This window comes from Neofelis nebulosa, chromosome 8 (assembly GCF_028018385.1).
Source record: "Neofelis nebulosa isolate mNeoNeb1 chromosome 8, mNeoNeb1.pri, whole genome shotgun sequence".
NCBI classification, from domain to species: domain Eukaryota; kingdom Metazoa; phylum Chordata; class Mammalia; order Carnivora; family Felidae; genus Neofelis; species Neofelis nebulosa.
The window spans coordinates 119,636,974-119,651,434 of record NC_080789.1 but is presented as its reverse complement, the minus strand read 5'-3'; the positions used below and the strand labels follow the sequence as shown (position 1 = coordinate 119,651,434).

Sequence of the window (14,461 nt, the reverse complement as noted above, 5' to 3'; positions counted from 1 at the left end):
AAAAGCCCAAACCAAAACTAAGCAGTTCCTCCTTTAGTCCATGTTTTTCTTTTTGTATCTATCATAGCCAAAAAAACCCCAGGTAGTACTTTCTGCATTTGGCCTAGAAACTTCCTTAGGTAGATCTACAAGTTCAATTGTTCACAGGTGACAGTGTTGCCAAACTTTCCACATACTATGTACCAACAGTTCCTTTTTCCTCTGCCTCCGATACCATTTTCCTCATTGTCTTAAAACACAATGTCTTCAAAGTCTTAAAAGACTTAGCCCCATATTCCCGCTTTTATTGGCCATCTCTTTGAAAGCCTTCCAGCTTCTGCCGCTGCCTGATACTAAAGCCAGAGCCACGTGTTTTAGGTTTTTGTTATGTCAGCAACCCACTTCTGGCCACCAGATTTTGTTCTGGTCGTTAGGATAGACGACTGATGGCAGCTGGTCTACCAGCATCTGTATCATCGTTTTTGGCAGAACTTCTTCCCTGTACTCCCATCAATATTGACTATCTGGGCTGTTGGTGTCAATTTTTTGGTAGTAATGGAGCAGGAAATTATTGTCCAAGGTACTAGAGGAGGAAGCAAAAGCAGAATTTAAAAACTTTCCTTCAACCTATCCAGTCTTTCTTTCCGTCCACTCACTCATAGTAGTTCATTACAGTTTTCAGTTTGCTTGGGTATTCTCTTTGCGGGGAGGGCATCATTGTTACTACTTCTGGCTTCTTTCTAGCATCTGCAGTTTCTTCAAGGTTAATATTTGGGGTGGGCTGATTGAGGAGACAGGGGAAATTTCTTTTTAAGTTTTCATTTACATTCCAGTTAGTTAATATACAGTGTAATATTGGTTTCAGGTATAGAATTTAGTGCTTCAACACTTACATACAACACCCAGTGCTCATCACAACAGGTGCCCTCCTTAATCCCCATCACCTATTTAACCCATCCCCCCACACATGTCCCCTGTGGTAAACATCAATTTGTTGTCTATAGTTAAGAGTCTGTTTCTTGGTTTTCCTCTTTTTTCCCCCTCATGTTTGTTTATTTTGTTTCTTAAATTCCACATACGAGTGAAATCGTATTCCACATACGAGTGAAATTGTTTCTTAAATTCCACATACGAGTGAAGTCTCTGACTGACTTATTTTGCTTAGCCTAATACTCTCTAGCTCCATCCATGTTGTTGTAGCAAATGGCAAGATTTCATTCTTTTTTATGTATTTACCCAAAGAATACAGAAATACTAATGTTTATAGCAGCATTATCAACAATAGCCAAATTATGGAAAGAACCCAAATGTCCACTGACTGATGAATGGATAAAGATGTGGTATGTACACACACACACACACACACACACACACACAGGACTTAGGGGAAATATTACAAAGGTATGGACTATGGAAATTTTAGTCTGGTGGGAAAAACAGATCATTAAAATATGAAGAAGGTAACCACAGTGTATTATGGGGAGAAGAGAGAAGCAGCTTCTAAAAAAATTTTTTTTAATGTTTATTTATTTTTGAGAGAGAGACAGAGACAGAGCATGAGCAGGGGAGGAGCAAAGAGAGAGGGAGACATAGAATCTGAAGCAGGCTCCAGGCTCTGAGCTGTCAGCACAGAGTCCAATGTGGGGCTGGAACTCACGAATTGTGAGATTATGACCTGAGCCGAAGTCGAACACTAAAACGACTGAGCCATCCAGGCATCCCTGTTTTTTGTTTTTTTCTTAAAAAATTTTTAATGTTTAATTTTGAGAGAGAGTTAAAAAATTTTTTAATTAATTTTTTTTTTTTTTTGAGAGAGAGAGAAAGAGGGGAAGTAGCTTCTAAATCAGATTTGGAGTTCATGGAAGGCTTTAGAAAGGAGTCAAGTAGGAGTTATGATAGGTAGAGCATAGTTTAGGCAAAGGGACTTCAGGTATAAAGGCATGTATAAAAGAATGGCTTTCTGAGACAACATGAATTTTTAAGGACCCACATGTAGTTGTGAATTGTCTGAAACAAAGAATGTATGCAGAAGAGTGGATGGAAACATTAATAGTAGCAGGGGCCTGAATATAATGTTATACCGAAGAGCTTGGATTTTATTCTTTAGGACAGTGGGAAATAATTGATTTTAAGCAGAGAATTGTTAGGATCAGATTGACATATTGCTAATTTTTTTTTACTTCTTAAAAATATTTATTTTTGAGAGAGAGAGACAGAGAGACAGTGTGAATGGGGGAGGGGCAGAGAGAGAGAGGAAGAGACAGACTCCAAAGCAGGCTCCAGGCTAGGAGCTGTCAGCACAGAGCCCAACACGGGGCTTGAACACGTGAACGGGAAGATCATGACCTGAGCTGAAGTCGTGGCTAAACTACTGAGCCACCCAGGTGCCCCAGATTGACATATTTCAAAGATTGCAAGGACAGCACAGTGTGATGCTTAAGCTCTAGTGCCCTTTGCTTGTGTGGAAACCTTCTAATGTCCTGGAATAAGCACTAACAATGAGTTTTGTGGTCAACTGTTTTCTGTAAAATTTTTAAAAGGAGGATATTTTAACTGCAAGGGTCTCTTACTACTGTAACTCGCTTCTATTACATTTTCCCTAGGCTGTGGGCATTTTGGAAACCAGCTAAGGGGAAGTTCAGGATTATTTATCTATATTAAAGTAGTTTGTAGTTACATTTACGTATAGCTAAGTTATTGCTAGCCATCCTGGTATACGAATAGCTTCTGGTAATGATCTTGCTACCCACCCAGCAGTTAAAACACAAAGATATGGGGCCAAAGGTCATATTGTGATACATGTGTTCATGATTTTCCACGTGTTTGTTAAAGAAGGACCCTAAACAAAATAAACATCAGCACCTACAAACCAGTATCTTTACCTGGAGCAATATGAGGTAGGACCAAATCAGTAAGCTATTGTAAAATGTTTTTAGCCTTGTGAGAGATGAAGACCTGAACCAAGGCAGTGGTAGCAGAAAAGGAGGGGAAGGGTTAAGATGCAAGAAGCATTCAGGCAGTACAATCTAGGGAACTTGGCAATTGTTTTGATTTGGGGGTTTCGCAACAGATTATCGACTCGGATAATTGGAAGGATGGAAGCCATTCATGGAAAAAGAACATGGGGGCAACTGCAAATTTGGGTGGAGGACGAATCCCATTTTAGGCTTGTGGCATTTCAGGTGTCAGAGAAAAATGCTGGTCTGCAGCTCAGCTGAACACCCAGGTGTTGGGAGATATAATTTACAATATTTTCTTCTCTGGAGGTCACTCACCTGGCTTTTTTGGCCCTTGCTTTCCAGACCCCACACCAGGGAACTGCAGCCACTTACACAATCCCAGAGCTTCCCAGAGGCACCCGCTCACCGGATGTGGGAGCGGCACTTCCGCCCCCAGGAGGCATGCGCTTAGGGGACGCACCGCTCAGGGGCTGCTGGGCTCTTAGCCCGGCCCACCCTCTGTGGGCTCAGGGTAGCTGGTGGGTGGTTTTGCCTCTGTGTGGTTGTCGGCAGGATACCTTTTCCCACCCAGCGAGCGTTCTTTTCCCACCTAGTCCCCCAAACTTCCACTTCCCCTGCAGGAAGTCAACGGCACCTCCCCGAGGGCTTTGTAGGTCTCCAGGCACCAAGGCAGCACAGAGGCGCTAATGAAGATGAGTCAGCACTGAATTCCCAGCTGGTAAACGCACGACTCATTACCTTTGGTGGTTTTGCACAAACCCCAGAAAGCTTCGTGAGCTGTTTACGGTCTGCGGTGACTTTTGGTTCTTGCATATGAACCTAGAATTAAGAGGGAAAACTCGCAGTGATTTAGATCCCTATTTCTTAAGCCAGTTTCCCTTTGAAGGGACCAGAGTAATTGCAGCCTCCCGGAATCTTAAAGTGGCCAATGTTCCTGAGTGGGAAGATGTGCACTATCTTGTAACTAAAATCAGTGTAGCCAGATAGTTGAGGAAAACCTGACCTCGTTATTACTGACAGATGTGGAACAAATAAAAATGTATAGTTTTTAATAGTTTACTACTTACAGATGTATTCTAAATAAGCCATTCGTGGCAGAATACCAAAATATACTAGACAGTAGTAGCTCAGGGGGATATTTTGTGTCATTGACGTTGACTGGTAATGGAGAGTGTGGTATGAACCTGCTGTAATGATACCTTGAGTCACTGGTTGAATTAGAAGTCTCCTGTCCACTCTTTAAAAAAAACAAAATCAAAAACCTAATCATTCCACTGACTTGCTGGAAGTTTTTCTTTTTCTTTTTTTGGAATCGCACTTCTTACTTTGTAGTATGACCCACACTACAGTGAAGCTCCATGAAGGCAGGAACTTTTTTCCCCCTCCTTTCTGTTGCATTTCAAAAGCCAAGAACAGTTTTGGCCCAAAGTAAGCCTCGACATACTTATTGAATGGTTGAAAAAAATGAATATATTGTTTTTCAAAGAGCATGAAGTGGAGCCTGCAGTGGGCTAGCATGATTGGCATGACCTATGTGGAACATAGTTCTAGTGAAAGTCCTGCAAGTAAGGCAATCAGAAAATGAACAAATGTTAATGGAATACCTTCTATACCCCAAATGGTGACTTCCCAGATCCCCCAGAATTTACCATCTTTTCTCCATTAAACGTTCTGACATTATTATATTTGGGCCTATGTGGTTCACCTCCGTGGCATCTCTCATAGTGGTGTGCTCATACCAGAAAGAAGTATTTGTTGAAAGAGCAAGGGAGGAAACTGGCTAAGGCATTCGGTTGCCTAGGAATTCATTAATTTATCACACGAACAGCCATTTGTTTTATAGAATTATGGTCCACAAGCTTGCAAATTGTGTCTTTTGCAAATTGAAGTTTGTTTCTGTGAAGGATTTGTAAGTTTTCTATGATAATTTTTGGGTTTTCATTTCAGTGATCCTCTGAAAAATTAATTTACACATGTTCTGGGTTATCTGGATAACCAAATACTAGCAAGAGGGTTTGGTGTCTCTGTTTTCTATCTCTTTTGACCATGTTAGGGCTACTTAGTGTAGTACTTTGTTTCAGGTAAATAAGGAAAGATCAGAGGCAGCCTTACAAAACATAAGTGACTTATTCACCCCAAATTAAGCCCAAATGACATTAAACTGCTTTGTGGGAAGATTTCACAATAGTTTAAAAGGAGAAAAGAGAGAAATGAATCATAATAGGTGATAGAGTAGGTGATAGAATAGAATATTCTATATTCTATATCTATTCTATATATATATATATATAATATAGATAGATATATATTATAGATATTATAGATATATAATATATATATATTATAGATATTATATATGTATTCTATATCTATATCTATTCTATTCTATTTAGTTTGGCCAAGTGTAATCATTGGTGTTTTTAAATTAATATTTTAAATTTAAATTTTGTTGAATTGATAGTTTTGTTTGCATTTATTTCATAATTTTGTGGGTATTTTTGTAGGTACAAGAACTATGATACGAAGAGTTTGAGCCTAACTTGATATTTGTACATATTTAATAATGTCATAATGAAAATGGTTTAATTGGGAACAAGAGACCTTGAAAATGTGTTTTTGCTTTGCTCAAGTTTGTGAGAAATGACATTACAAAGCTTTGAGCTTTAAGGCCCAGAACATAGAATATTTATTTTAATGAAGTGCAGGTGGGGACAGTTCACTGTAGGAAAAAAATGTTTCTGCTGCTAGTAGTGCTCATCTTAGCAAACTGAAAATGTAAGAAGATTGGTTGGAGAAGATGGAAAAATTTTAGATAAAATTGGAGCTTTCTTTGCAGTTTTGCTTTTGGCTCTGAATTTGTGAGCTCTCTTTCTTAGTGATTTTTCTCAAATGGCTAAGTGAAATGCAGTGTTTTGGTTTCCAGAGTTAAGAGAAGAAAATTGCTAATCAGCACTTCTGTAGATGGTGCAAATCTCTGGTTTGGAGCACTGGGAGACCTGAAGAGCTGCTTAAAGTCTTTGTGGTGGACTATCAGAGGAAAGAGATGCTATCCTCCCCTCCCCATCTCCCTATCCCTCGCCCTGCATTGGGAGAAAGAAATGAGATGAAGGCCTTGTTTTGGTTTACTTTAATAGAAGGGGTACTGGAGGGCAGTTGTTATTTTAGAGTCAACTTTGCTACCATGTCCAGAGCAAAACTGTCAGGAATTCAGTCAATCAACTGAATATTTATTGAGCACCTCTATGGGCCAGGCATTATATGGGGAGCTGAAAACAGTGAACAATACAGGGTCCATGCCTTTGGGACTTAAGTAAAACTAATACTTGTTTTTTTCTGTTGTACTGTGTGCCTATCTTCACTTGGTACACTTTAGTTGGATGTGAGTGGGCGATGTGAAAATTTTTAGTGCACTCTTATATTGATTTGTCTGATTTCTGGGATGGAGCACAGAGGTAGAAATTGTAAAGGCTCAGATTAATTTGTTCTTATCTTTCTCTGTTTTTAAGGGGTGTTATGAAAGTTGACATAAATCTTCAGAAAGTGGACATTGACCAATGTTCAAGTGATGGCTGGTTTTCAGGAACTCACAAATGTCACCTTAACAATTCAGAGGTAAGAACATGAAGATAAAGTCCTCTGAAATCAGAAGCTCGGAAATGTATAACTTTTGAATTATATTGTATTTGTATGGGTAAGTGAACAAGAGACATCTTACTGGGAAAGAAAAATCTCCTATGCAGTTCTGAATGTTGCCAAATGACTGGAAGAGGGGTAAAAAATGTTGTGCAGAATAACTGTTCATTTGGCTGAAGCTAAAAATGTGTCTGAAGTTTTGCTTTAGTTAAAGTCTGACCCTATTCTTCAGAATGGGGCTCCAATTAAAATAGCCATGAAGTGAGAAATCCCAGGAGGGGTCAACCAGATTATGCACATTTTTATGCAGTGTGATGATTGTTGAAACGTAGAAGCTATACATTCAGACATGCTGCCATCTGGTAGGAAAGCAATAAAGTATGGCAGGGCAATTTTTGAGAACAAGGAGAAAACTATACAGGGACCTGGATATGAAACATGTATACTTGTGTATGTTTTTCCAGTTTGCAGCTCCTATCTGTGCTCGATTTCATGGGACTCTGGTTGGTAAAGAATAGGCCTAGAGATCATACATGTGGAAATAAGACTGTTACTTGTCTTTTGTAGTTTCAGAGAAGAAATGCTATGACATCCTGATTTCATTTTCAGTATCTATCTCTCAGGTCGCCAAATACTGGAAACAGCTGTACAATAAAATTCCTGATCTTAAACGAATACTTGGGCTGTCCTACCTTTGAGTCCATGAATTTGTGAGGAGAGTCAGCTTAACTTATTTAAAATACAGGGGATATTGCTATAAATGTAGTAATTTAAATTTTCAATTTTAATTTTTGCTCTTGTGAAGATGATTTTATGTAGTGCATTTTTTACCTTCTTACATGATCTTTATTTTTTAATTTTATTTTATTTTAATTTCAGTAGAGTTAATATACAGTGTTATATTAGTTTCAGGTTCAATACGTAGTATAATCTTAAGGTAAGAAATTTTAAAGCAGAAGGATACTATCAGTGATTGCTTATTTGTGCCATTATACAGAGAAAAAAGTGCACAGGCATGTACACTGGTGTACATGCATGTACATATGCCCATTGCATGCTTCCCATGTGCAGCCTTCCCATATCCTGCCATATACAACCCATGTACTCCCATACCCTCATACCCCGCGACTCCCCAAATAATCTTCCACGGTTTCACACATCCCCACTACCTATACTATACCTCCTCCGATCCCCATACTCCCTACCACAATATCTCTCAACCCTCCCACCCACTAAAACCCCAAGAAATCCTCATAACTCCTCACCTCCCTCTAAATCCATCACATATTCCTGCCATATCCCTGTGACTCCTACTTCCTTAGTATCCTCTGTATATTCCTGCATATTCCCATACCCCCTCCCACATTTCTGTACATCTTCACATAGCCAACCCTCCACACAGCCCTCACTTCCTTCTCTCCCCTTACCCCCAAATTGGGACTCAAATTATGTAAGTAAAAGGTGTTGGTCTTACCAATTCATAGAAGTTAGGGTCCTCTTTTTGCTTCCTTTCACTCTTTGTTCTCATGATTTTTGAACTTTTCTGAGTTTCCACTTCCCTTTGGATTCATTCTGGCGTTTCTAAAGATAGGAATTTCAATCACTGGTCGGTGAACATCTTTAGCTTGATTATTATCTCCATGCCAATAGCATATAGCTATTTAGCTTTGTCTTTCAGCTAGGGTGGAATTTTTTTTCTGCATGGATGTTGTAGTGTGGCTATGGGCTCATTTCTGTATAGCCTTGTTTCAGTGGTGTTCCTGGATGGTTCAAGTAAGTAGTCTGTCTACAAACAAGGAGGTATTTACTTTTCAGTTTGTTACAGTTGCTGCTTGCCTCCAGTAATCTTGGTATAGTTTTTTGTTTGTTTGTTTTTTCCTTCTAGCACTTCTGTTTGACTAGATGGTTATATTGGAAGAACTTCTTTCTTCTTTTGGAAGGTTGATTTATTTTCATTGCACCACGATTATTAATTTTCTGGGTGTTGTGTCTTTTTAAAGTTTTCAAATAAGTTATTTCAAGATAAAATATTATCCTCTGTTCTGGTTAAGAAAGATTAGGTTGCAATGTGTAACTCCCATTATATATGGGAGCATTGTATTTATTAGATTCCTATAGGAAAAACTGGGAAAACATGTCCTATAAAACAATGGACAGTTCTATGAATTTCATTTGAAAATGTTGTAGAAAGAGGCTTAATGATCAAAAATAATATCAACAAACACTGAATGTACAAAATGCATATTTTGACTTAGACTCTGGCTCTCTTCACCCTCTCCCCTGCTCAGGTGTTAGAATGGAGAGTGGGAGATGTTGGTGTCCTGGCCCATGAGGTCCTTGGTGGGTAGTCTGAATTGCACCAGCCTCTGTGGACCTCTTCACACTGTTGTGTTGGACTTCTCTAAGATTCTTCAGTTGATGCTTGTCACTCTAGGCACCTACAACCATTCCACATCACATCTTCAGTCTAGGGACTACCAGTAGTCTTTCAGTCCCTCTTTGTACTGATATGAGTTGGAGACTAGGATCTGGCTTCTCTTGACGTTTTTATTGCTTGGGAAAACAAAGAAAAATCACTTGTTCAGGGTATTTTTCATCTGCGCTGGCTCTCCTTTGTTCCTTGTCACATGTCTTCTGTTGCGGACCCCAAAGATCACTGTGTAAACTGGCTTATTTTGGGAAGTACTTAACATGATTCATATTTCTAGGGTGTAGGGGCCTATCTTCATGAATATGCGTATCATTAGAAACAGAGATACTCATCATGTTTATTGTGGTTTTTATCTTGCCAATGTTTCACATTCTTTTCTTGCAAATACTAGTGGAAGTCACACATTTTAGTTATATTGAGGCAAACTTTTCACTTTTGAAATGTTTCTGGTGTGTTGAATTTTTAGCCTGCAGGGTATCTTAAACCAGAATAGTGAGTCGGATGTTGGAAACAGACAAGTGGCATGTGACCAATGACAAAAGCCTCAGGAGCATTTTAGAAAGGCTTGGGATGGTTTATGAGGAAATTGATTTTTCAATGAGTTTGGGTCCTTACAGGGACCCAAACGTTCCCTTAGGAGGCCACTATGTATTTTTCAAAGGGCAGAGTAAAACAGGATCTGAACCGACATCCTGAACTGGATTGCAGGATTATTCTGGCTGTTTTGTAAGTGACCAGATCATTGCAGTAGGGATTTGATCATGTTGTTAGTGTTCATTTAAATAATCCTTGGCCCATTTTCATATTGTTTGCATTTAGTACACAAAATACTCTCTTACAGAATAGTTTTTAAAAACATTAAAATAATCAATATTCATTTTTGTTTTAAAAGCTTTCTTTTACTTTATTTCCATTATAAAAACTTTTTAATCATTATTTAAAGTAGGACGGTAGCCTTAAAACTTTTTAAGTATCTGCCCATTAGTATATGTGTATTTTTCATCTACAAAGTATATGAGTCTTTTATTATATTTATATATTCTATATATCATAAATTAGAAAACTTAGTTTGAGATAAAGATAAAATAATATTTTGGGGGCGCCTGGGTGGCTCAGTCGGTTGAGCATCTGACTTCGGCTCAGGTCATGATCTCACTGAGTTTGAGCCCTGCATCAGGCTCTGTGCTGACAGCTCACAGCCTGGAGCCTGCTTCTGCTTCTGTGTCTCCCTCTCTCTGCCCCCAACCCACTCGCATTCTGTCTCTGTCTCTCTCAAAAATAAATGAACATTAAAAAAATATTTTAATGTAGATTATATATTATAAAATTATATCTTTAACGAGAATAGTGAACTGATTCACAATTATGCTTCATCATTTTTTAAAAGTTTAATACTTAGTAATGCAGTGATTCAGAGGTCTCTAAGTTCAGTTTATTTTTTACTTTGTTTTAATGTCTGTCATGGTTGTTGAAAATATTCCTCACAAGAATATGTTATTCCAAATTAAAGAAATAAATTGTTGACTGTGTTTTCTAAATTACAATGTTCATTTTTCGGTTCCATCTACCAACTTTACAAAGGTTTTTGCAAAATTCAGCTGGTAGTCTTTCCTCTAACCTGATGTCAGTTGATCCTTACAAACTATTTGGAAAGTTGGAATTTAAAAATTTTAAGGGAATAGGTTAAAAAGTCCACTCAAACTTATGTGAAGAAGATTTTCAAACAGATTAGACACTTTTATTTCCAACTTTATACAGTTAATGAGTATTAATAGTTTCTGGCAACAAAAACACTGAAAATGTTTCCAAATACTGTACCCGTTTTCAAAATGCTCATTTGAAAAGGCTTTCTCATGGATTATTAAAATGTTACTTTTCCTTTGAAGGAACAGCTTATATTTTTGAAAGTACCTGCTGCATAGGCACTACTGACAACCACTTGTCATCGTAGAGCAGGTCAGCAAATTTGGGGCATTTTCTTTTGTTTTTAAAGAGTAATGCAGGGGCGCCTGGGTGGCGCAGTCGGTTAAGCGTCCGACTTCAGCCAGGTCACGATCTCGCGGTCCGTGAGTTCGAGCCCCGCGTCAGGCTCTGGGCTGATGGCTCGGAGCCTGGAGCCTGTTTCCGATTCTGTGTCTCCCTCTCTCTCTGCCCCTCCCCCGTTCATGCTCTGTCTCTCTCTGTCCCAAAAATAAAATTAAAAAAAAAAAAAAAAAAAAAAATGTTAAAGAGTAATGCATAACTAATCTTTGAGTTTAGAAACAGTAGTTCCCTTTGAGATAACCAGAAAATCTTTGTATGGGAAAAGGTTTTCCAGGTCACATACCATCTCATTAGGAAGAATTGTAAATGTTTTACAACTTAAAATATACTCTGTAAATACACTTAGATGGTCAATTGTAAATGGTAATACATTGAAATTTGAAAGCTAGTGAAGAAACCAGTTAACCACTGTCAATATTTCTGTCATGGAATTCCTAGCATTCCTTCAGGATCCCTCCAGTGACTTATCAGTATTGTGGTCGATGGTATGTGGACTGAGTAAGAGCATTAATGTCAATCCGAGTCTTAAATTAGTAAAGCTTAATTTCTTTTTTTTAAATACAAAGGTTAAATATAAATAGAAGTTCTATTTTCTTTTTACATGCCAATTAACCTTGTGTCCTCTGCTGTGGGGATTACGTCTTGAGGTTATCAGATTTATGGTTCTATCTGGAATCACCAGAATCGTTGTGTTGTTGGCTCAGCCAATGGTTTTGTATAGCTTTAAGATACTTTTTCTGATATCTCTTTTTTCTACTGAATGTTTACATGAGACTCTACTTGTAACTCTTTACTACATTAAATCTAATTAATTTCTAAAGATATATTTTTAGAAAGTTGAAAATGTAAGAAAAGATGTCATTTAGTATGCAAGAAATTTAATGCAAAAATCTAAGGAAAGCAGAAGGAGTTAATCATTCTCTTTTTGAAAGCTGTTTCATATACAGAATATAGCTTACTCATTTGGCTACAGCAGGATATAGAGTCCTTTTCCATATATCTCTGATTTAATTCAATTTGACTGAGGGAAATTGCATAGACACAGCTGTGTGTTAGTTCTCTTCTTGTGGCTGCAATCTCACTAATCTCTTCTCTTTAAAATCTCCTTTTCTCTAGAAAGGTTCTGCTTTACACATGTTATTGTCCTCCTATCTCTAGAACTCTGCTGTTTTATATGATAGTCACTAGCCACATTATGGCTATTGAAATGTAAATCAGTTAAAATTAAACAAAATTAAGAGTTCAGGTCCTTCCTAGCCTGATTTCAAATGTATAATAGCCATGGTAACTAGTGGTTACCATATTGAACAGTGTAGTGGACAGCTATCCTCTAGAATATGGTCTAGCTTATAGTGAAGTCAAAACACAAAGACTATTGAAACTTTTCCAATCTCTGAATTTCCTCTTGTAGTAACACTGACTTTAAATCCACTAAGGGACATCTAAGGAGAAACTTGAAGTGAATTTTGGCTTATATAGGCATTCTTATGATCTACTGTATTAACTCAGTTGAAAATAAAGATTGAGAAACTTGCAAATGATTTTTAATGCCATTATTTTACACTGAAAACTGTAAAAATCTTTTAGTGAATGGTGAAAAGTAAGTACTGGCAATCTTTACATATTTAAATTTCTACTGTATTTGTAGTGAAACTTTTCTTTTTCCTTTTTGCTAATACAAAACATGGTTAACGTGAAGTCGTACTCTCCTGCTGGAATACAGGGCAATGATCAGGTGTTCATTGGTGCTTAGCAGAACCTGACATATTTGTTGAATCAATGGAGGCAGCCCACTCTGTTGCTAGACGGCATCCCTGTAACATACAGCCACTGCTTTTGATATTTCCCACTGGAATTACCCAAAAATTGAGTTAATTTTTTTTTCTTCCTAGTACTCATTCAGATATTTGAAGATTGCTGTCAGTCTGCTTCTAAGTCTTTCTTCCAAGGCTAAATATCCCCTGGTTCAAGCGAGTATCCTTGCTTTACTAGACTTAACAAAAACAGGCCATACTACTAATGTATGGATCCATTTATTTCTGAAGTTGTAAAGCCCTAACATGTTTGATTTTGTTACATAGTCCTTCTTTCTTAAATTAATAGAAACTGATTACAGTTTTCAGAGTTTTTCCACTATGCTCCTGAGAATTATTTGGACGAGATATCTGGAATTCTTCCCAAAGTAGGGTTAGGAATCACTCTTCCAAAATAACAGTACTGGGGTACATAAAAATTCAGTTAAGGGAAAGTTGGCTTTATCCTTTAGAGAAAAGAGGTTCTCAGCAACTGATCTAAGAGTTCAACGGTGGCTATCGCCATCTTGTGGTAGGGGAAAGAGAAAGACAGAGACAGAGACAGAGATAGGGAGAGGGAAAAGAAGAGGAAGGGAATCACTGGTAGGAAAATCTAAAATCACTATCAGAATACTGTATGTTTTTCCTTATGCCTAGTTGAAAACTGGTTTGTATTTAGATTCTGGTGAAATTGTGGACCACTATTTCTAACCTTGTCTCTTGCTACCCAGTTCTGACTTTAGTCTGTTCACCTCTAATTAGATACCTTAGGCTTCTCTGTTTGATGCCCAGTTTAAAAGTTTGATGAACAATTAGTCTTGTTAATACTTATGATTAATGAGATATATGTTTTATCTTCCATGGGACACATTTTCTAATAGATTAATTCAAATTCATTGTTTTCGTTCATTCAATGTATATTTATTTAGCAATGTTATATTCTAGGTATTATTTAATACAGTGGTCAACAAGACAGAGGAAATCTATAACTGAAAAGAAATCATTTCATTCTAGAGGGAACCAGAGAGCTTAAAATTATATCAATTGACTTTAGCTTTTTAAATACTAACTTTGCTAAGGGACTAAAATACATATAGTAATTTTTGAGACATAGGAATGAATAATCCCTATTATTAAAGATAAGTCTTCACACATCTTCCAGAAGTACAAGAATTTACTTATTGAATTGGCAAATGGTAAAAAAAATATAATGCTTAGTGTTGGTGAAGTTTTAGCAAAGTGGACATTCTCATGCAATATTGATAAGGATGCAAATTGTTCTCAGACTTTCTGGAAATATGGTAATATGTATCAGCATTGTGAATTGCATTCTTCCTTATCCTATCTGTTCTTTTTCTTTCTACTTCTACTTTGAATAAGTTTTATAAGGGAATAATAAAAAATTGGCATAAATACATATGTATTGGACTACTTATTACAGTATATTGTTTATTGTAATAAAAATTTAGAAACAACTTAAGTGCATAACAAGAAAGAATTGGTTAAATTAATTATGATGCATGGTAAAAACACAATACTGTATTTCTATTTAAAATGATGATATTGGGGCCCCTGAGTGGCTCAGTCAGTTCAGCTACTTCAGCTCAGGTCATGATCTCATG

The 14,461-nt window shown here is 37.3% G+C and overlaps 1 protein-coding gene across 1 annotated transcript in view; it reads left to right on the top strand.

Moving 5' to 3' along the window:
• GPR158 (G protein-coupled receptor 158) overlaps nucleotides 1–14,461 on the top strand; it is a 426,460-nt gene that overhangs the window by 31,475 nt on the left and 380,524 nt on the right. Inside the window, exon 2 of the mRNA XM_058681672.1 lies at nucleotides 6,446–6,551. Within this exon, the coding sequence (XP_058537655.1) occupies nucleotides 6,446–6,551 (106 nt within the window). The remainder of the gene's footprint in view (nucleotides 1–6,445; nucleotides 6,552–14,461) is intronic.